Genomic DNA, 22588 nt, shown 5'->3' on the forward strand with positions numbered 1-22588 from the left:
TGCAGAGTTGCCGACTTTCAACATTCACTCAGATCTATTCCACATGATTATCAGTTCTGTGTCCTGACTGAACCAAATGGACCTAATTAACCATCAAAGATTACAGAAAACAGCATAGCCACGCAAGTGACACATTAAAAGCTTTACTAGAAACCACAGGAGGCAAGTTGGAAGGCTTCTGAAATCCGGATCCCTGGTGGGGTTTCAGGAGATATGAGGAGGCTGGGCTAGCCCGAGGAGCACCAGTTTTTACCCCAAGAGTCATGAGAAAATGCTAGGATACATTACTTTCAAATGACAGGAAATGAGGTGAAGGATGTTATAAAATGTATAATCTGTGTGAATTTTTAAGGTTGTATGAAAGACCAAACAAATCCAAATATTTCCCCAAGTTTGTCCAAAGGACTGGCTCGTGGGAAAAGTGTATGCAGCACAACTGGATTAGGTGTCACGAACTCAGGTGCTAGCCCATGATCTGCCATGAATGGCGATGTGACCTGGGACAAGCCTCCGGCCTCAGTTTCTCCAGCGACAGAGTTTTAGGTAGGAATCGGTACCGCTCAGTTTTCTTCCTGTTTCAGCACAGCCTGGTTCTCCCTGTTTTCTGCATTGGCCTCATGTTCAAGACACACTGTTACTTTTTCACCTCTGAGCAGCTGAGAGGATACGCTTGTCCATCTGTTTTGGCTGTTGGTTGGAAAATGACCAACCAACCAAATTGGAATGGCTAAAATAAAAATTTTAAAAAAAAACAGGCATCTTTTTTAAAAAAACTTTTCTTAGGAAGAGTAATTTTGTGATCATGCTTGACATTTTTCCTGCTCCTGCAAAAATAAAGTTGTGGGAACAAGTACACAAAAACCACAGTGGAAGTCCACAGGGAACTATGATTCAATATAGATGTGTCTGTACGTGGCTGTGATTAATTAACATTTAATTACTTGGGCTTTGGAGTTGCCAGCATGATCCTTGCCACTGATAAAGTAGACAAGATAATTCCTGAGAAACCCCAAGCAGAGATACAGTGTTGGGAGGGATCCCAGGGTGAGAAGAGTAAAAGGGCTCCGCAACTCCTTCTGCAAACTCCCATCAGCCCCAGAGAAGGAAACCTCAAACACAGAGTACCTTAGACACAAACCAAGTGACCTACTTGGGGTTTAAAGCTTTACTACACTTTGAATCAGCGTCTATGGTCATTCTCTCAACCAGTTTCATTCCTAAATGTCCAACTGTGGTCTTAGGGACAAGTTATATACTAAAGACAGGAGTATACAGGGGTGGAGGGCTACAGCACATGGATCTACATTAATAGACAGAAAGACATTTCCTGAAAGGGTATAGACAATCCTCACACCTCAGCCTTCACTATTAGAAAACTCCTCATGGGCCCTGAGCTAGAGAGACCCACAGGGTCTCGGTTGCTGCGTTAAGCTGCCAGGGGCCACAGGACAATGTTCATTCCTGGAACTGAGCTGGAGGAGGCTCTTGGCTTAGACAGATGGGAGGAGTGGGAAAGGAAGCAAGTGCTGTGGAGGAGGATTTGCCTTGGACAGAGGAAAAGCTAACTGGACCCTAAAGAGGGAGAGTTATAAACAATCTGGTATCCAGTTGATGTAAGGGCTCAGGGGACAAGGAGGGAAAATAGGGAAGAGAAAATAGGGAAGACATAACCTATGACTGACCCCAGGAGCTTGAGCCCAGTTTTGGTTCCTACCATTTGGCACGGTGCCACCAAGGTTGCTGTGAAGCGGTGGACTCTTCCTGGACTCTCCTGCAAATATTAGGAGCTGACATTGGATTGAGGGTGTTGGATGGCAGAGTGGGACTAGGGAACCAGACATATGAGAAAGCCAATGCTAGGACTATGTGGTTTAGAACAAGTCATTTCACCTCTGACCTTTCCTTACCTCCTTTGGAAATGCAAATTATTGTTACTAACTTGTAGGATAGTTAAGATCATACCAACACTCCTCAAACTTTAACATTCATGAAAACCATCAGGGATCTTGCTAAAAATGCAGAACCCGACCAATGAGATTGGGGGTGGAGCTTGACATGTGGCATTGCTTTTTTTAAAAAAAGATTTTATTTATTTATTTTTAGGGGGAGGGGAAGGGAAGGAGAAAGAGAAGGAGAGAAACATCAATGTGTGGTTGCCTCTCACACACCCGCTACTGGGGATCTGGCCCACAACCCAGGCATGTGCCCTGACTGGGAATCAAACCGATGACCCTTTGGTTTGCAGCTCATGCTCAATCCACTGAGCTACACCAGCCAGTCTGAGATGTGGCATTTCTGACAAACCTGGGTGCTGGTGATGCGGCTGGTCCCAGGACCACATTTTGAGTGGTGAGGAGTTAGGGTGACAAGGCATGACAAGCATGTAGCATGGTGATTAGAACTTCATAGATGTGCACCATATGGAAACTATCCATTCTAATACAGTTACTGGGCCAAAGTGCAATCTCAGACGATGAACATGCACATACAAAGAGTCGGATGTCCCTGCAGGCACTCTCTCTCACAACTCCCACAACAAACCTGGCAGTGTAGCCCTGGTTTACAAATCAAGTGAAATTGTTTTATGAATTCGGTGAATGAGTTGAGATTCCGGTGCCCAGTAACATATACAGATAACATAAGGGATAAAGCCAGAGTTTGAAGCCTCCTTGCCTAATTCCATCTTCAGTTGCTGATCCTGGCTTTAGGGGAGTAACAGTCTAACAGAAAACAGTGGCCCCCAAGGCCTCAGCCCAGTGGTATCCATGGCCTCTGAAGGGGCCTATTTGGGCAACCTGATATTTTCCTTAAAAAGACAAAACAAACAAACAACAACAATGTCCTCCCGCAACTTTCCTGAATTCCAAAATTATATCAAAACTTTTTTAAAAATCTCTTTGACCTTCCTCTCAATTCATAATGAGTGAGCAAAAGCAGGTTTATAGTTGTGATACAAATAAACAATATAATAATGAATGCATAGTAATACGAGAATAAATGTTTCATGTTCTAGCAACTGTAAACTTACTTTTGCCCACCCCTGTATTTTCATCTTCTAAAGCTGATTTTACTTTTTGTCTTCATGATAGTCAGAAATCCAAATCCATTCTTTGGATTTCTTTTTAAAGAGCAACACACAGAAATAAAAATAGGGCCAGTTCATAGATCTATCTCAGAGCATTACTGTAAAGATAATGCAAATTAATTCATGGAAGGAATCTTGAACTTCTAAACTCTCTTACTGTTTTTGACTTCTGAATTAAATTCCCACTGCTAATGGGAATTCCAAACCCCAAGCAAGTTACTCAACTTCTCTGTCTCAGTTTCACCACCTGAAAAATGAATGTATATTAAGAGTTTTCTCACTGGGTTGTGGTGAAGATTAAGTGAATCAATAAATGGGAAGATCTTAGAACAGAGCCTGGCTCAATAAACAGGAGCTATTTTCTTAGGTATTGTTTCAAGGGAACACATACTAGACTTTTTATAAAGAAAAATTAAATTTGAAATCTGGCACACAAATTGCATTTTTCCTGTAATCCCATGGTTATTAACTTTTAAATTATTGGGTGGATGAAGTCATGTTTTAAGAGACAAGGCAATTGGACAGTTCTTGACAATGGGATTCGGCACAAGTAGTCCAAATGCTATAATACTATTATATTTAGGGCTGAGAGGACTCAAGGATGGCTTTAAAAATCTTTTCAATATGCCCACAGCTTCCAAACACATTTAAATGGACAGAGAAGTCAGGGTATCTGTTTATAGAATTGTTTCAAATTGAATAACCATCATTTTGCCAGAAGCATCTGGATGTTGTTCTGAAAAATAAAATAACATAGAAGCAGAAGACAAAAATCTCCACAGATAGTTGAAGAAAGCCCTCAAGGAGATAATTCAGAAGAAAAATCACAGGATATTCACACTGTCCTAACTGGATTCCCCTAAAAATAGAGCGCAGAGTAGGGGAGGTTAAAGGCTGCAATATGCCCAATTGTGAAGAAAAGAAGATTTTTCTGAAAGGCTCTGAATGGGGTTGTCATTTTTACAGTTTCTCTCCTCACTAATGTTACCAGAAATTAGGTCATTTATTACATTTGAGCTGGCAAGCACTATTTAACATCCTTTCTAAATTGTTAAATTTAAGAAACAGTGTCATCTCCCAGCGTCCTGGGGCAAGAATATATCTGAAAAAATGGAGAGGAAAGCAGATAGAAATGACAGAACTGAGGTTTAGGTAGAGATAAGCTAGCAAGTTTTTTTGGTTTTTTGTTGTTTTCACATACTATTACATCGGAACCTAAAGCAACAAAGAGGGCAAGAACATCTTGGCAAAGGGTCACCTCCACATCAGATCCAAACCTGTCCGCCCAGGATGCCCTCTCAGATAGTGGCACTGATGGGCACTGGGGGGATGGAACTTTACCCTGGGTATCCCTCTCCAATTGTTAGATAATTACATCTGGCAAGAAGCCTAGATGATGTCTAGTTGTGACCCTCTCCATTTTAGAGCTCAGGACTCAGGAAGATGAAGAGACTTTTCAAAAGGCAACTCATTATTGATGGAAGAGCCGAAGACAAAAGCTACATCTCTAACTTAAACCATTATTTTTTTTTATATTCTGCCTTTATTAATCCATTCAAGAGGTTACTGAGAGCTGCCCCACACCCACTAACCCATCCTTATCCAGACATCCTGCTAACCAAGAGGGATGTAGCCTGAACAAGGAATTCACCCTCTACATGTTAATCTTGTTTCTCAAAGCCCAAAATATTTTGTCCCTCCTTCCCAATAGTTTGTAAGCTCTCACAATTCTATCTATTGATTCTTAGAAGCATATTCACAGCTGCGTCAACAAAATCTCTCACCTACCACTTCTGTTGCACCCTCAACATTCAAAGAAAATTAAGTGGCCTAGCCCAGCTGAAATTATAAGCTATTAGGGTGAACAATGTGACAATTCCACTTTTGCTGGTCAAGAAGGAGTTGAATATTGGCAATGTCACATGGTTCGATCTGACACTCATAAGCATCCCGGAATCTTTTACACAGAGAACAGTAATCTAGATCCAAGATGGTGGGCGGGGGGGGGGGGGGGGGGAGGGGGGCGATGAGTAGGTAGATGATACTCTCCTGTCCTCCCACAACCAAATTGGAATTACATCTCAGATATAGAGCAATCAACCTGAATAACCAGCTGAAGATTAGCTGAAGAGAAGTCTTATAACCAAGAATTTGTAGAAGAAGCCACATTGAGACTGATAGGAAGGGCAGAGAGGCAAAAAGGGCTGGCCACAATCCCATGGGCTATGGCTGATTCCAGAGGGATATATGAGCTGCAAAGTTCCCTCTGAGAAGTGTGGGATCTTAACCCCAAGCAAGGCTACCCACCCCAGAGCACCAGAGGTGCCCACACTAACATCTGGCTATGAAAATCAGCAGGGACTCTGCCTGCCAGGGAGATACAGGAGTTGGCTAGAGACATAGGCACCCTGTTAAAGTCAACACACAAAATCTTGTTTACAGCCACTCACCCTGGGCTCTGGAGGAGGGAGGGCAGGGCGGACTAGAGTCATGTGAGGAGAGACTAGGGTTTGTGGTTCTGGAGAGAGAACTGACCTGACAGTGGCCAATATCCCTGTGTTGAGTCACTCTCTCACACCATAAGCACCATCTTTATTGGGTGGAGCACTTCCCTCCATATGGCATCTGCCTGGGGGAATGCAATAGCTCCACCCTGTGGAGCTTGCACCCTGCTGAGGACTCATATTCCTGGGCCAGGGTGTAAGAGGTCTGGGCAAACCCTGGGGGCGTCAGTGACTGAGTTGTGTAGCTTTGAGGTGGGTATGATTTCCCCCACCTTCCTACAAACCTGGATGGTGCCCTCTCCCTCAGGGGAAATCAGCTAGCCCTGCCCTCCCAATTCCTGGTGGCTCCGCCCTGCTGTGGTCTGGGAAGAATCCTGGACAGACTTAGTTCTGTGGCACTGGAGAAGGAGCCACTTCCCCTACCACCCCCTAAGCCTGACCAGCACCTCCTCATCACAGGAGATCCCCTAACCCCATCTTCCTGACTCTCTGTGGCTCCACCTCGCTGAGATCAGGCTCCCGTCTGAATCTGGGACAGACTGAGTTTTGTGGCTGTAGGACAGGGCCATTTTTCCCTTGCATGCCCAACCTGTGCAGAGCTCTCCCTTCACAGGTCTAGATCCTGGTCTGTTTGGGCCTGATAAACTCTGCTGGCCTTACCCGGATGACTCCCTGAGACCTCGCCCCACCACAAAGGTGTGTGAGCACCCAGCAGGTGGCAGCTAGACTTAGTATACCATGGGACATTTGCTGAGTAGCCTCAGACCCAGCACTGGCACCAAGTTTGAACCTCTATCAATCTGGTGAACAGCACTCACCCTTACCTGGTGTCTCACTGAGAAACTACCTCATACAACTCGAATACTGCCAGAGGTTCTTTCAGTGACTGAGCTTAGCAAGTAGAAGCAGGTAGAAGTGAACTTTGGGAAGCCTTGGGACTTTTTCTGACCTGCCCCCAGGCCCAGTAGTGGTAAAAGCTGGCCTTGGTATACAGCTCGGTCCTTCCCATGCACAGCCATATCCCAGCAGAGGCAGTGGATAGCTTTATAGCTCCAAACAAATTGCCAAGGGCCAGTCACAGGCAGCATCTAATATTGGTCTGCACCAGAGTCCCTCCCAAAAGGCCCCAGAACCAACACACCCAGTGGCCAACTTCAGACAACATCAGAGCAGGATCCAATTTGCCTCACGAGCAGCAAATCCAAAGGGAAATCTTGGCAGGCACCAGACCCTGCAGAGGCAAATCTTGCTTCATGTAGCCAGCACAGCCCAGAAGCTGGTGGTCCAGGCTGATCCTCACAGTCAGCCAGCCTGATAGTCAACCCCACACACAAACAGGCCAATAGCAATCAAGACTCAATTATAACAAGAGGGTTCATATAACTCACACAAGGACAATTCCTGGAGCAGCAGGCTCAGGTGACCAAGGAGACTGTGCCACTGGGTCCCACAGGACACCTACTACATAAGCCCATCCTACCGAGACTGGGAGTCATGGCAGATCTACCTAATACCTAGAAACAGACACAAAGAGGCAAGGAAACATGCCTCAAATGAAAGACCAGGACAAAGCTCCAGGAAAGGAGCTAATAAAATGGAGGCAAGCGACTTATAAAATATGAAGTTCAGAAAAATGGTTACAAGGACGCTCAAGTTTTTACTGCCATTTCTGAGTTATTCAAAATGGGAAAAGAGTTACCTATATAACTCTTTCATATATAACTGGGAAAAAAGAGTTACCTATATAACACAACATGGATGAGTGAAAAAAGCCGGTAACAAAAGAGTAACGCTACAGGATTCAATTTCTGTGAAAGTCCAGAGCGGGTGAGACTAGTTGACGGCGATAGAAGCCGGAAGGGCAGTGGCTCTGGGAGTGTATGGTATGGATGGGACACAAGAAAAACCTACAGGATGCTGAAAATGTTCAGGGCCTTGAAACATGTTTTGGGGTTTCAATCATATTTAAAAACCCAGCCGGCTCTACATTTAAAGCTGGGGCACATCACCTGCTTTCCTCTATGGATATACAGTTTCACCCCAAGTTAAAAAAGAAAATTACCTTCTATTAACCCCCATGATACAGTTTAGAATAGTGATTAAGCATGGGCTCTGAAGGCAAATAATATCAGGCTGCCACTTGACTCCGATGATAGACTTAACCTCTCTAAGCCTGTTTTCTTATTTCTGAAATGGAGATATACAATAAACCTACCTTACAGAGTTTGGGGGAAAAGTAAATAAGGTAATGATGATGAGGCACATAGCACAGAATAAGTGATCGAGAAGGCCAGTCAGCACTGGTAGTAGAGTCCACAAGGAGACACCCCCTTCTCGGGCATACACATCGATTCCTAGGAAATTCTTTCCCTGAACAGCTCTCATACCTCATGTGGTCCTTGATGGAGGGGTAAGGACCACGCACTAACCGCCCAGTTCCCCTGCCCCCCAGGAACTCCCCCGCATACCACCAGGGCGTCTGGCAGGTTGTGCTCCTCTGTGAAGCTGATGACTGCGGGGATGACATCCAGCGCACTGAGCTCCAGGGTGGCAGTGCTGATGGAATCGGCGCCATGGGCCCAGCCCGCCTGGAAGAACACAGCCACTTTCCTCGTGAGAAGGCCGGAGCGCACACGTTTGAATACGTGTCTGGCCACAAACCTCATGGCGTCCCCAAGGTTCCTGCTGCCAGATGACCTCTTCAGGGGAATCTTCTGGACTGCCTGAAGGAGTGCGGGCTTCCTTCTGTAGTCCGAGAAGCGAATCAGGTAGTCTATTTTGTTGTTGTATGCAACGACGGCCACTCGGGCACCCTTGGGGCAGTTACTCTCACTTATTTCCAGCCTCACCAACAGAGACAATAAAATGTCTCTCATCCTCTCAAACTCCAACTCAGAGATGTCACTGGACATGTCCAAGGCAAAGACCACTTCGGTGGGGAACACCGGGCATTTGGAAACACCTGGAAACATGGATACACAGATGTAAGGTTTTCTGCAATGCCTCTAACAAGTGAAGATTTGAGTGAATAAGAAGAAATCTTATTTACCTGTTGAACAAGCTGGAAGGAAAATCATTTTGGAGAGAAAAGGAGACATTGTTAGTTTATATAAGCAGTGGTGTGTTTTCCATGAGAGTGCTTCAAGATGAAAAACCATCTCGTCTGGGAAATTCAATTGGTGGCTTTCTCCAACTCCTGCCTGCCCACGGCAGAGACCTCTGATTGCTCCCCTCTATTCATGCTCCCTTTTTTCTACAGCAAGGAGCTCCAGCCTCTGGCTGAGCACATGGCTGCCTGGAACAGACTGCCTTACCCAGTGGAGTAGCCCCATTAGTAAGTTCTAGATAACAGAATAAGAAAAACAGCAGGTACAACTTCAAAGAAATATACTTTTCCTTTCCTTTCTTCTTCTTGCCAATTGAAGCATCATGTACATCTCAGACTGTGAAGTAATTTGGGAAACGGAGCACCCTCTTTCCAATGGCAGAGCAATAAAATATAAAGAGCATCCCTGCCCCCCTTGGAGCTCCGTTTCAAGCCTAGACTGGCTCCATCCAGGCTTTGACTGGAGAAACACATTTGCGTCACTGCTACTGAACACTGAGGCCACATGTGCTGAACTTAAATCAACATTGAGCTATTCTGGAGCCATACACACAATAAACCATGGATGTATTACATGTACGTGTGGGTGCAAGTATTATATTTCTATGGAAAATATTAGAAAACAAAAAATTTAAATTACCCTTAATTCATCGTAATTCCACAACTTGGAGATTAGGATATGTTCTGTTCTGAATCTTTTTTTCACTTAGTACATAATGGACATCTATTTTTTAGAGCAATATCATCCATTCTGCGGCATGATTTCCACCCCCAGCATCCCATGGTGATGAGCGCATTTGTACATGTCTCTGTCCAGTTGTAACCCTGCATAAACCTCTGTCATCATGGCTTCCGATACGCATTGTCTAACTGCACTTCAGAAAGGTTGTACCAATTAGCAATGCTCCCAGCAACGAGTATTTTTACACATTTCCCCAATGTGGAGTGTGGTATTTTTTGGTCATTTAAAAAAAATATTTCCAATTTGAGAAACAAAGAGACTCTCTCTTTTGGATTTGTATTCTTTGACCTCTTGGGAAGTCAGACTTTTTCACAGGCTCGTTGTTCATTTGCAGGTTTTCTTCTCTGAATCTGCCATTTGTGTCTTTCACCCATTTTCAGTCTAGAAGAGACTTTTACATTTATGTTTAGCAAATATAAAGTATCTGTAGTTATATAAATCATTTGGTGAAAATGATTGAGTAGCAGCAACTTACATATTTTGACATGACAGAGTAAGAAAGTTTGACCCTTTGCTTGGATCCATTGCTTTTATTGCATGTATGTTTTTTCATTTTTCTGTTTGCTTTTTAACGTAAAGGGTTTTTCACTTTTTATAAGGCCAACTCTGACACTCTTTTCTTTTGTGGTCAAGATGATGACATTATTCTTTATGATTTCTAAGAAAAAGGACTCCGTAAGCTCCCTGAGCAGCAACCAGATGGGAATGAACAGAATATGGAAGAGTTAGAGTAAGAGGGGCAGGATGATTGTGGAGAAAACCATGACCCCAAATGAAGCAATTGGCCAAGTCAATGTTCTCTCCCTGTTGCCAGTAAGTGGAGAAATGTGTTTACTATAGGATGCAAATATCCCAAAACACATTGAAGACAGTAGTTCCATTTTTAAAACCTAAATGTAAATAAAATAGGACACGTTTCTTATCGAAAGCTCACTGTTGATCCCTCCTGTTTGAATGGATGAGATTAAAAGAACAAAGCTTCTCGTTGCCTATTTTGTGGGAAGAACAAGATGCGGACACGCGGGAGTGCACTTACGTCGCTCTTCACGGGGAGCCAGAGAGCACATGCAGTTTTCCTGCACCACTGAGATGCGGAGACCACTTCATTTCTCAGACCACGTTGAGGAAGGTTACTTACCCAAGGGGGGACGGAACCAAATGCATTCATTTACAGGATCCTTTCATGATGGACAATGACACCTCCCAAACCTCAGTCAGATCCATGGTGACTTATGTCCCCAACCTATGATGCGTCCCCATTTCACACCACTGGCTCCTCCAGACCCCCTTCCAATCAACTTACGGCAGTTTTTTCGTGTGAAATCGATGATTTCACAAGGCTGTTAGGAAAATGGAGAAAGAGAGGGGAAAAAAAGGAAAAGTATTTAATTTGCAGTATATTCTTCCTCACTCCAGTGACTTAGAAATGCCATATGGATGTTATCTGAAACTTTTGAAGCTATAGCAGAAAACCTGAAAATTGTTATAGTAAATAAAACTACCCAGCAATTATATTTTTAGATCTAGTGGATATTTTAAAACATTTAAAGTATTTTACGTACCATATAGTGCCCATATTGTTAGAGCTAGATAAATAAGGGGAATTCTTTTATCTTCTTTATCTGCCTTTACAAAGCAAAGGAATCAAATATGATTTTGAAGAAGTTTAAACCCAGGGATCTCAGCACAGAAGGTGGAGAAGTGCCTTCACTTTTTGGATCTCTGTATTAGCAATTCCTTGTACACTTCTTTAGAATGGCTGCCAAGACAGGACTCCTAACACCTCCCCTAGAGTTCTGCTTTGTTCCCTTCTCTCTGTTCTGTTTTCCCCTCCACCCACCACTTCTTGCTCCTCAGTTGTGCCTACTTCCTTCCCCCGACCCACAATAGTATTTCTGTACTTGGAAGATGAAAAACCATCCTAACTTTTGAGACTGTTTTCAGGTGTGCCATGAGGCACGAAGGCCTGGACCGTGTCCTGTGCGTTGGCTTATAAATACTTTATAAGCGTATTTTTGAACTTTACAAAAAAGGCGTACTGCATAGGGGAGTGGCCTCAGTCTTTCCTTTCACGTCAACTAGTACTGCTCAGAAACACCCAGATTCCCTCCAGGATCTAAAATAGTATTCTACTTTTTTTATTTGACTTGGTTATAACATTTCAAAGTCTATCCTATAAGCTTAAAGTATCAACAAAATTTTAAGAGGCAAAACTAAAGAATATTCATAGATTTCTATTTTGTCAAAGTGGAAAGCTTTGTGTTCTGAAATGAATAAAGTTTAGAATTCAAACCTTCACCCACCGTCATATCTGCCAGGCCTTTGGGGCCCTTGATGCCCTGCAAAGAACAGAAACAGGTTTAAAATGCAAAATTCTGAGGTCCGATACTCCTGAGTTGGCATGAAGTTATGGTAAAGTTCGCCACAGCTCATGGACCACCTCCTGGCCCTGGAGCTCTTTCTGACCCCTTAAGGAAGGAGGTCAGAGTGCCTAGGAGGTGTGTGCCAGACCTTGGAGTCCAGGATGCCTAGGTAGATGGTACATAACTTTTAGAAGACCAAGCCATTTTGAGACAAAGCCACAGTTTAGGACAAAATTCAGGAAAAGGCCATTCAAGAATCTCAGGGCCATTTGTAGGCAGTTCTAAAGGAGAGCCCAGTCCTCCCCATTCCTTTCTCCTCTGTCCACCCACCACCACCCTATCTCTGCCCTAGACCCACAGAAATCTTCCCTGGATCTTTCAGAATAGAGATGCCGTATTTAGACTCCACAAGGCAGTAATTTATGAACTTGGGCAGGCCATTATAATCTTCTCAATCTTGTTTTCTCATCTGCAAAATGAGCATGGGTGGTCTTTCTAGGATTTTTGATTCTCTGACTTTGTTGTACTGCTCCAGTAAGCCCAACACTCCAGAGAAACCACCAGGTTCAACCCACTGTGCCATCCTCGTGAAATGACAGCTAGCCTCCTAGGATGAGCCATGCGACACAGTGACAATAACCCCAAGTCTTTCCTTTCACACCAAATAACCTTCCAGAGAATTTAAAAAACATTTGTGGGCTTGCAACATTGTCAACTCAGTTAAGATGATATAAATGTCCTATTTTGTTAGGGTTTCTTTCTAGTTTTGGCATAAATATTGTTGCTTACCTTGTTTACATTGATAAACTCAATCCCCAGGGAGTATTATGTATTATTTTATGTATGTAGACAGATTTATACATCTCCATCCACTCTGATGCCTTCCCCCGCTTCAAGTACAACACTTATGTTAAAGAAATGTACTCTGTAAGGACGTGAAGCAAACGTAAAGCAAATTTGACCTATTCCCTATACAGATCCCCTTGTGTGTCCCAAATGTTCATTTCTTCTTAGAGATGCCTCTTGTCAGATCTTTATGCATTTTTACACAAAGGATGAAAATGAGAGAAAGGAGAAGAGTCCGTGTTACCTGTGGTCCTGGAGGGCCTCGGTCACCTGGAGTTCCAACAAACCCTGGAAGGCCAGCATTACCCTAAAAATCACCAGACCAAAGGAATAAGCTTCCCCCCTTGAATATAACTCAATTAAAGCCATTGCTCTGACATATCAAACTGTCATTGTATCTAAGGTAGAGCGAGTCTTCCACAGAGTGGTTAGTTTGTGAACTGTGATTGCTGGAATGACACACAGAGACTAGAAAGAGAAGAGTTCTCTTTATGGGCACCGTCTAAATCCAGCCCCCCAAAAACCTCATTCCAGCCAACATGTAGACATGCACACAAACACACACTTCCAAACTGCCTTAAAGGATGTCATATTCAGTTGACCCTCCAGGTCACATGATTCAATGAATGCAGAGTGTGCACTGAGCGCCTGGCATCAAGAGAAAAGTAAAGCTCCTCCACCACCTTCTGGTCTTTGGGGCGTGAGAAAAGGTATATGCTAATCATGGATTCACTGCTCACCACCATCTGCATGTAACTGATGTTTTATCTTTTTTTAAAATTTGAAACCAGAGAGATAAGTTTAGCTGAGCAGGGCAATCAATATCAGCCAGCAGCAAGCCAAGTGAGACATAGATCAAAATTTCCTTTATGTCCTTGCCAGTGTATGAAAATACCAATTATTGAGTTCGTAGAAAATATACATTCATTTTCCTTTCCTCTTTTTTTCACTGAACACTTGTACGTGTTTTTTTCCCAGAAGGCCCTGCTCCCTACCAGCTAAATACTACCAAGGTTTTAGATATACACGGGGTTACTCTTTCCAAAAAGAGCTTCCAGTGACTGTGCCCCTTCAAGATTGAATCTTCAGAACCTGAAGAAGTATTTTCAATGGTAGACTCTATAAAGCATGGAAAATAGGACTCAAAGTCTACCAAGATGGCAGCCACATTCTTGAGTATGTAGTCCTAAAAAAGCTAAGAAAAAGGTAAGGCTTGGAAAAAGCTCAGAGAAACAGCAATATTTGCTCTGCAGCTAAAACAATACCCTTCCACATGATATCTAGGCTTACAAAAGACAGCGGTGCCTCCAAACTTATTTTTTTAAAGGTTGATATTGCTCAGCCAAAACTCTAACTTGGATTTTCTGTTGTTACGATTTGGGGAGCTGTGTTTGCATTCAGAAGATGAATGAGAATGGATTTAAGCGGAAGTGAGGTAGCCAAGGCGGGGGTGTGGAATGAGCCTGTCTGAGGAGGACATGGGCTTCCTGCTAAGAAGTCCATCAGCCCCATGGAAATAGGCTCCCGTGAGTAGAGTGTCAGGATGTAAGCCTTCATAGGTCTTGGGAAATCCCTTTCATTCTTACCCTCTTCCCTCTGATTCCCTTTGCCCCCTTCTCTCCTTGGTGGCCTGGGTCACCAGCTTCTCCCTTAATAGAATCAAAAGCATAATCTTGAATGTAAAGAAAAATAGGTTCAAACAAATGAGACGTGCTACATACAGCTGTCAGGCCCAGAAAGTATCCTCTTACTTTTGTGCCAGGATAGCCAGGAAATCCAGGTCCACCCTAGTGTCAGAAATGAGAGAGGAGATTGTTTAACATCATGTGAGTAAGTCTTTTCTTTCTTTCTCTCTCTCTCTTTTTTTTTTTTTTTTGGTAATCCTCAAAAAAAAAAGAAGAAACTGTAACTTTAGAGGAAAAGACTAAAAACATGTGCCAGAAAAAACAACTATATCAAAAGTTATCTTGAGGTACTCCCAAGTGTCCATTTTTTATTTCTATAATTCATCGTGAAACAACTTGCAAATGATTTTTACAAATTCCTACCCCTCCTTGATACATTGTGTAATGAAACTGCCTTCTTAAGCATTTGTACCTATCAGTTTAAATAACCAGAGGTCTGACCCAATGGAAACCAAGGGAAGAAGCACCAAGTTGACTGTTGGGAAGCAGGTCTTCATGGTCAGATCAAAGGAACACTACAAAGCAATGTTTCATTCAACAAATATTTATTTAGCACTCACTATGTGTTGGGCACTTTTCTAAGCACTGGGAATTAAGCCGTGAACAGAACAAAGACTGCTGTTATCTTGGGACGCACCCACTAGTAAGGAAGAGATGTGTAATACATCAGGAGGAGATAAATGCGGTTCCAGAGAGGGGATTAAGGGATAAAGAATGACTTGGGTGGATGGGGGTATATATTTTATATAAGGTGATCAGAAAAAGCCTTTTGGGAAAGGTGGCATTTTAGCAAAGTTCAGCATAAATTGAGGAAGCAGGGCAAGCAGATATCTGGGAGAAGAACATTCCAGACAGAGAGAGAACATGTTAAAAACATAACAAAACAAAACAAAAAAAACACTGCAGCATCCCCTTCCCAAGCTATGACAACCAAAGGACCTCCAGGCATCGCCAAATGTCCCCCAGGGGTATAAAATCACCCCTGAGTAAGAACCATGTGTATGGACCTACTTCTCCCAAGAGTTGCCAGAGAGAAATGGGGCCATGAAAGTGTGTAGTTAAGTCAGGGTTTTGCTGTTGGTTTGGGTTTGTTTTTTTTTAGATGAGAAATATCCCTACCTCTGTTTACACTGGGAATGATCTGTGGAGGGGGGACAGTGCGAAACAGATCACTCAGAGAAGAGAGTGAACAGACTAGGAAAATGTAGTCTGCTGGCCAAGCAGCAATAGGGGCCATTTAAAGTGAGACCATGATGACTTGCTAGGAAAAATTCATGCAAATGGGGAGTGAATCCGCATGCTCCACGGTGCTAAGTATATCACAGTAAGCATAGACTGCCCTTGTGTTTAGGTTGGGGGGGTGGGTAACGTGGCTCAAAACATGCCCATCTGAATTCTACCCAGAATCTCCTGCCATGCAAACTCTCCCCTGGAGGAGAAAGACTTAATTTGCCAGATGAGACTCCCATGAACTAGTTTCCACACACGGCTCTGCCTCTGACTAGCTCTGTCTCTAAGTAGCTCTGTGACCACAGGCAAGTTACTGCATGTCTCTAAGTCTCAACTTTCTTATCTGTAAATCAACAAGGCTAAGCTAGATGATTGCCGTGGGCCCACACTGTTCATCATTCCGCAGAGATCTACTAAGGGATCACTATATTTGGGGCATTTTCCTGCTCAAGAAAGAGCCACAGGGGAAAGAAGAGAACTGCAGAGAAGCCAGCCCAGAGTTCTGACATAGTTAAGTAGCTGAGCATCACCAAACATCCCAGTAATTTCTGCTTTTGTGAAGCAAAAACTGTAACTTGCAAGCTAAAGCACCAAGAATAACTGCAGCTACCGACCTTTGATTAGCTCAACAAGGACCATGTGACTTCTACACTTCAAATCCTCTGTCAGGAACCCATTAACTAACTACATGTTAAAATACCAGCTTCTTATGGGAGTGGAAATATTTAAATATACTTATTAAGAACCTATTCTGTGCCAGGTTGTGTTCCAGCAATACAAAATGAGTAAGATGCAATCCGGCTATCCAGTTCACAAACTGGAGGTAGACAAATACACAGGACTAAATGAAATATAACATCAGTGGAAAGGGACTACTGTAGAAATATGAGCAATGTGCTTTGGGAACACAGGATACAGGACGAACCAAATTCTGTCTTCCACAAGGAGAAGTTGGAGTCTGAGTTAGTTTTAGAAAATGAGGAAAAATTGTCCAAAGGAGGGAGATGGGGAAGGGCATCCCAAACAAAGGCAAGAGCATTCGCAAAGGCAGGGAGTTGGGAAAGAGCCTGGATGCCCAGGGTTGGGGTAGGAATAGCTGGGTAGGAAGAAGATGAGGTAAGGAGTTTGATTTTTAAATAATGGAGTGACGAAACCAGCTTTTATTTTTTAAGGAGGGAACTCTGACAGCTACCATATGTCATAAACAGCATGTAGAAACCATTCCTGGCATGCCACTTTGGTGGTAACTCTTATTCTAGTAAAATAAAATAAAAGCTATAGTCTTTCATCCAGAATACTCTGTAAGGTAAACCTCACCTTTCTTCCTTGTCTTCCTGGATGTCCATATCCATCGGGACCAAAAAGACCCTAAGAAAATGACACAAGGTGAATTGTAGAGTCATCCAGATCATCACTTGGTTGATAATATTATCTGAACCCTTGGAAAAATCAGTAGTGCAAGGAGGTGGGAAGACAGAAGGGGCTTGCTGGAGGTTTATCCCAGCTTCGTAGGATAAACATTCAAATAACTTTAAAGGATAAGGAGAGAATAGGGTTTAAAGTTTTTAAAGACCATGACATAAATAAGTTTTGGGTATTCTCCTTAATTTTTAATCTCCTCTTCAGCAAGATTCTGTCCCTCAGCAAGGTGACACCACGGGTGCAGGAAGCCCAATCACTTGTACAAAGCTTTCCTTGGGCAAACCTGCTTTCCTTGTAGGGTAAAGGAACGATGGAAGTAATTCCAGAATTGGTAAATCAGTAGACAGACGTTGGGGGGAAAGAATGGGATAGAAGCAATGTGGTTTAATAAATATGTCTATTAGCTATAAATCCAGACAGACCTCAATTTTTATTCCACTTTAACACTGGTTGTATGAGTAACCTGAGGCAAGTTACTCAACCTCTCTAAGCTTCGGTTTCCTCACCTGTTAAGTGGGGATAATAATATCATCTACCTAGTACGGTTGGAAGGGTAAATGAGATTGTGCATGGGAAGTCCTTCACACAGTGCCAGGCACAGAGAAAGCACTTGGTAAGGGGTCATTATTTGGCCGCTGACAGTGGCGGTAATGGTGATAATGTTTTGTAAGAGAGTGGTTGGGACGGTGATGGTGGTGGTGGTGATATTGGTCGTGGTAATGGTGTTGGTGGTGGTGGAGGTAGTGGTGGTGGAAATGGAGGTGGTGCTGATGATAATAATTATGAAAGTGTTGATGATACCTCCGGGATCTCAGCATCTGTACACGCAGACAGTGAGCTTCCTGATAAAGAGCGAATTCAGAACCTTTTAGATACTTTGTGCTGAATGGACAAAGACTATGCCTAAATCAATTACATCAACTGAGAAGAAAATTTTAAATTTTAAGCCACAAAGATCATTTTTATGGCTAAGCAGTAAAGTTTAAAATATTAGAAAATAAGACGAAGATTGGCAAAAATGAGTTATTTGGGGGGAAAGGATGCACATGAGGTTCCTTTGCTGTCACTCCAGCTTCTCTCTGCTGAAGGACATTCAGAGCCTTCAGCTTCTGGAGCCCCAGAGACTCACACTGTATAGTTTGGAGATGTCCTACACCCTCCAACATTCCTGTAACAACACGTTCAAGAAAGGCATTGCTCCCCAGCTCTATCTTTCCCCAAAATAGGTCAATAGGAACAAGCTTTGCATTATTTTAAATCAGGATATTTTAATAAAGTCAAACAGTGTTAACTTCATCATCTGAATTGAGTGTAGATTCAAAACATCGTTTGCCCTACATTTCATTTGACAGCAGTCTTGTTCTATTTTTTCCCTTGCTGCATTTAAGGTTAAGCTTCTTAGGCCTGCATTTATTTTCTCTCCCGGCGAACAAATGCAATTTCAGTGCTGAGTGCAAAACAGACACAGGTCCTTCCTACTGCTGATGAGAGAAATCTAAGGAATATGAGTTGCAGGAAAGTCAACACTACTCTGTATCATAAAGCTCATTCCAATAAGGTGTTAAATTGAAAATAGTCATAAAAAAACTAATGTGCTCTTGCATTCAAAGCAATGACTAAGGTAAAAATGCATAGCCCTGTCATTGGAAGAGTTATCTGTTGAAGTAAACCTTTTATGATCCTTGGTCTTCAAAGATTATTTCTTTGCTCTGGATAATCAAATCCATGCCCTTAAAAATTTGCACCTGGGCCCTGGCTGGTGTGGCTCAATGGATTGAGCACAGGCCTGTGAGCCAAAGGGTCACCAGGTCTATTCCCAGTCAGGGCACATGCCTGGGTTGCGGGCCAGGTCCCTGGTTGGGGGCACGCGAGAGGCAACCACACATTGATGTTTCCTTCCTCTCTTTCTCGCTCCTTTCCCCTCTGTCTAAAAATAAGTAAATAAAATCTTTTTTAAAAAGAGCACCTGATTGGTCATCTTATTTGTTTTCCTGAAAAAAAAAAAGTTTCACTGAGCATCTCTGTATTCCTAAAAGACTCACATACTTGTAAAACATCTTTGTCAAACGGAAGAGGCTAACTGGCACTTCCTCTTCAATAACCTGTGAAAAGGCAAAACCAGCCCTGAGACATCTTTGGATTCTTTATTAGTTTAAGGATCTTTGACTCTTGAGATTCACAATGGCTCTAGTTATTATGTCATTTTTGTTACCCCAAATATTCATCATGAATATTAGAATTTTATGTCAAGTAAGAACAAATAATAAACAAGAAATTCAACCAGGATTCCAAAACAGAGAAACTAGACTTACAGGTTGCCCTCTTGGTCCTTGCTGACCCCGTGGGCCTCTCTCTCCTGCAACACCATGCTCTCCCTTTTATAATAAAGGATAAAGGTGAAATTAATTTTCTCCTATGACTTCATACAGTGTTATGTCATTTTTCTTAGGAATTTTACAGTCACTCTTTTCAAGTCCCATTGGCATCATCCTACAACCTAAGATAACTATGTTCCTCTAGATTTTTGTTAAATATAAAAACTAAAAATATACTTTAAATTTTGGTATTGGAAATGATCAAAACCAGGTATGCAGCACCGGTTACAGGATTTTATATTGCTATGGCTTTTTCTAGGTGTGAGGGTGCGAATCCGCATTTCTGGTGAATGCATATGTTTATCTATCTATTGATATATCTTTGTCTTTTGATACACGTGACCATCTATTCATCTTTCTATATGTCTGTCTATATGTCTTTCCTTCTCTGTATCCACCTATCCAGCTATAAGGTAACGGGCAGTCAACATCATCACCAACCGTATCAGAAACTCATGCAGGAAATGATCACATAAGGAGAGGTTCACACAGGAAAACCCAAGTTGCAATCAAGAGTGTATTCTCCGACATTTACCTTCATTCCTCTTGGTCCAGCTTTTCCTCTTGAACCACTTGGCCCTGGAGGCCCACGATTCCCCTGCAAAAAGACCATGCCCAAAATCACCTAAAGGGCCACAAAGTTAACCATCTGACTCTTGTTATTATTGAAATGGTCTTGAACTGGTAGTATGCTCATGAATCACCTTTAATACAACTAATTTTATCCTCCAACATAGAAAAAGCATAATAAACACATTTAACATCTGGGGGAGTAAAGTGTGCTGTGCAAGAGGCCATGTCTCCCACATACCAAGAACTGAAGGAATCTTCTGGCTACTAGAGGGGGAGTTTGATTTGAGTAAGAGGTCAGGAAGACAAACGACTGGACTTTCACCCTTCCCAACAGAAAATATTATCAAATGAGAATGAAAATAATACAATCAGTTCGGGGCCAGAAAACTCCTGACCGTGAGTGAACGAGGACAGAACAAGGGCTTAGGCCATCCTGGAGCTGCTGTTTGGAGTCTCCAGATATTCTCATCCCCAACTTAAACCATGCTGCTCAGGTTTAAGGTATCGCAAAGGCCCCTTCCTTGGGAAGCCACTCCAGTCATCTGCCTCAGTCTGGTCTGAACCTTCTCTGCACCACCAGGATATTGGCTGACTTGTAGAACAAGCACTAGAAAGACCCAAGTGAGAGGCCAGTTCAGCCTTGACTTTGCAGATGACAAGTAATTTAATCCCTTTGAGTCTCAGTTTCCACATCTATAAAATTGGCATAGTAATGCTCCTTTATGTGTTTGTGAGGAGTAAATTAACCACTTAGTCCCCTTTTATACTGTTTTTTCTTGCTCCACAGGTAAGTGTGAGCTTATGTTACACAGCCCTGAGACTCAACCCCAATCTCATTGATGATTCGAGTCCCACAATATACTTAGAGTAGAAGGGGGCACATATCTGATGACCGATGTCTACTGCATCAAATCAGCTATTTCTAGAGACTCCTGACACCCACAGATCCCAGAAGAAAACACTGAGGCTTTATGTTATTTGTCTGGGAACACCCAGGTGCATGAACTGGCCATTCTTAATGCGCAGCTGTGTTGCAACTTTAGTTTTCCATACCTACCCGAGCACCCAGTAAGCCCTTTTGTCCAGAAGTTCCTGGTGGTCCTTGCCTTCCTCTTGGTCCCTGGCCCAAAAATAAAATTACAATTCAACCAATTTGTATAGAGATACATAATTACAGTATTTTCCACATAACCACAAAATCATCTTGGATGCTGATGGAAGCACAAATTAAGGTGTCTGGCCCAGCACTGTGTCAGTTATCGCATGTCAGTCAAGCAGCACCTACGCCCTGAAGCTCCCCCAGCACACTCACTGCAGACTCTTTCCGTCTGAAGCGCAGGGTGTGAGTCCTCAGCATCTGTATTTTTAACCATCTCTTCAGCTGAATCTGATGAGCACTAAAGTTTGAGAACATTGCTTTTATATTTCAATTCGCCCAACTCAGTTTAGATATTAAAAGGGGAATAAGAGAAGCTACAAGGATAGTGAGTGAGCTTTTCTGAAAAGAAAAAAAAATCAGCCTTTTCCTTATATATACAAGGGCTAAACAAGAAATTGTGTTCTGACTTTATCAAGAACCAGAGGTACACTTAAGGGGCCTAATCTCACTGGGCACTGTGCTGCAGAGCTGTTTGTCTTCTCCCCAATCTATTTTACTTTACCGATGTCTGACACTTTAATTTTTTCCAGCTTTTCTGAGAAATGCTTTCCTATTAGAAGCATTGATTATAGCTTCTAGACTCCCGTGTGAGATATTGAATCATCTGTGTGGGTACTGAATCACACCCACATGCCAGTGGGGAGTGAAAATTAAGGAGAGGTTTTATCGATTATCCTGCTCGTGGCTCCCGCACAGCCTCTCCCCCGCACTCAGCAGTAGAGCAAGGTGAACGTATAGGAGAAGGCCAGGGCCCCACAGCAGCGGGACGCCCAAATTTGCATTAAGCCAGTGATCGAAAAAAAAGGCAAAAACGCATCTCTCAGTTCCCCCCCCCCCATGTTCAGGTACTCCTTTCTATCACAAAGTATACAATCTATCATTACACATTGATTGCCCATGTCTTTCTTTAGTATCTTTGTCAAGTGGGAAAAAAAAGCAGACATCTTCTCGAATTATCTTCTGGCACTCATAGGATCTTCAAAGTTAAGGAGCGTGAGTCAAGGTTGCTTTAAAGTTCTTCCCATTTGAGGACACTTGGAAATAATTTGGCTTTTAGAAGAAAGATGTAGAGAGTAATCCAGAATGACAGATTTGGGTTATGCTTAGAAGATTCCAAAAGGACTGACCGGAAGTTTAAATGCCCAGTTATCACAGAATAGCTTGCAAGACTCTACTGGATTGAACTCCTTGAAGGCAAGTTCCTTGCCTTGATGGTCTGAATGTCCCAGGCCTATTGGCACAGTGCCCTGCGTGTGATAGGTACTTCATAAACAGGTTGCTGATTTTTTTCCTGCCAAATTAAATACAATTTTGATGAATTAAATGTAATTTGAGTAATTTGAGTGGGCAGTAATTAAAAGCATAGATTTATAACTATGCTGCCTGAGTCGGAAGCTCGTCCCTGTCACTAACTGACTAGCTGTGTGAGCTTGGTCAATGTACCTAACCTCTCTATCACCCCCATTTCTCCCCTGTAAAATGGGGATAACAACCCCCC

At 42.8% G+C, this 22588-nt stretch overlaps 1 protein-coding gene across 8 annotated transcripts in view; it reads right to left on the reverse strand.

Moving 5' to 3' along the window:
* LOC112309556 (collagen alpha-4(VI) chain) overlaps positions 1-22588 on the reverse strand; it is a 131944-nt gene that overhangs the window by 13513 nt on the left and 95843 nt on the right. For 6 of the 8 annotated variants that reach the window (XM_053930296.1, XM_053930292.1, XM_053930294.1 and 3 more), the window contains 11 exons: positions 20989-21051; positions 19894-19956; positions 19296-19358; positions 16879-16929; positions 14398-14433; positions 14233-14295; positions 12891-12953; positions 11741-11776; positions 10741-10777; positions 8639-8650; positions 8058-8551 (listed from right to left, as the gene is read on the reverse strand). In XM_053930296.1, the coding sequence (XP_053786271.1) occupies positions 8058-8551; positions 8639-8650; positions 10741-10777; positions 11741-11776; positions 12891-12953; positions 14233-14295; positions 14398-14433; positions 16879-16929; positions 19296-19358; positions 19894-19956; positions 20989-21051 (981 nt within the window). The remainder of the gene's footprint in view (positions 1-8057; positions 8552-8638; positions 8651-10740; positions 10778-11740; positions 11777-12890; positions 12954-14232; positions 14296-14397; positions 14434-16878; positions 16930-19295; positions 19359-19893; positions 19957-20988; positions 21052-22588) is intronic. The other 2 variants (XM_053930297.2, XM_053930298.1) reach the window with 2 other exon arrangements.

The sequence above is a fragment of the Desmodus rotundus genome, chromosome 8 (assembly GCF_022682495.2).
Source record: "Desmodus rotundus isolate HL8 chromosome 8, HLdesRot8A.1, whole genome shotgun sequence".
NCBI classification, from domain to species: domain Eukaryota; kingdom Metazoa; phylum Chordata; class Mammalia; order Chiroptera; family Phyllostomidae; genus Desmodus; species Desmodus rotundus.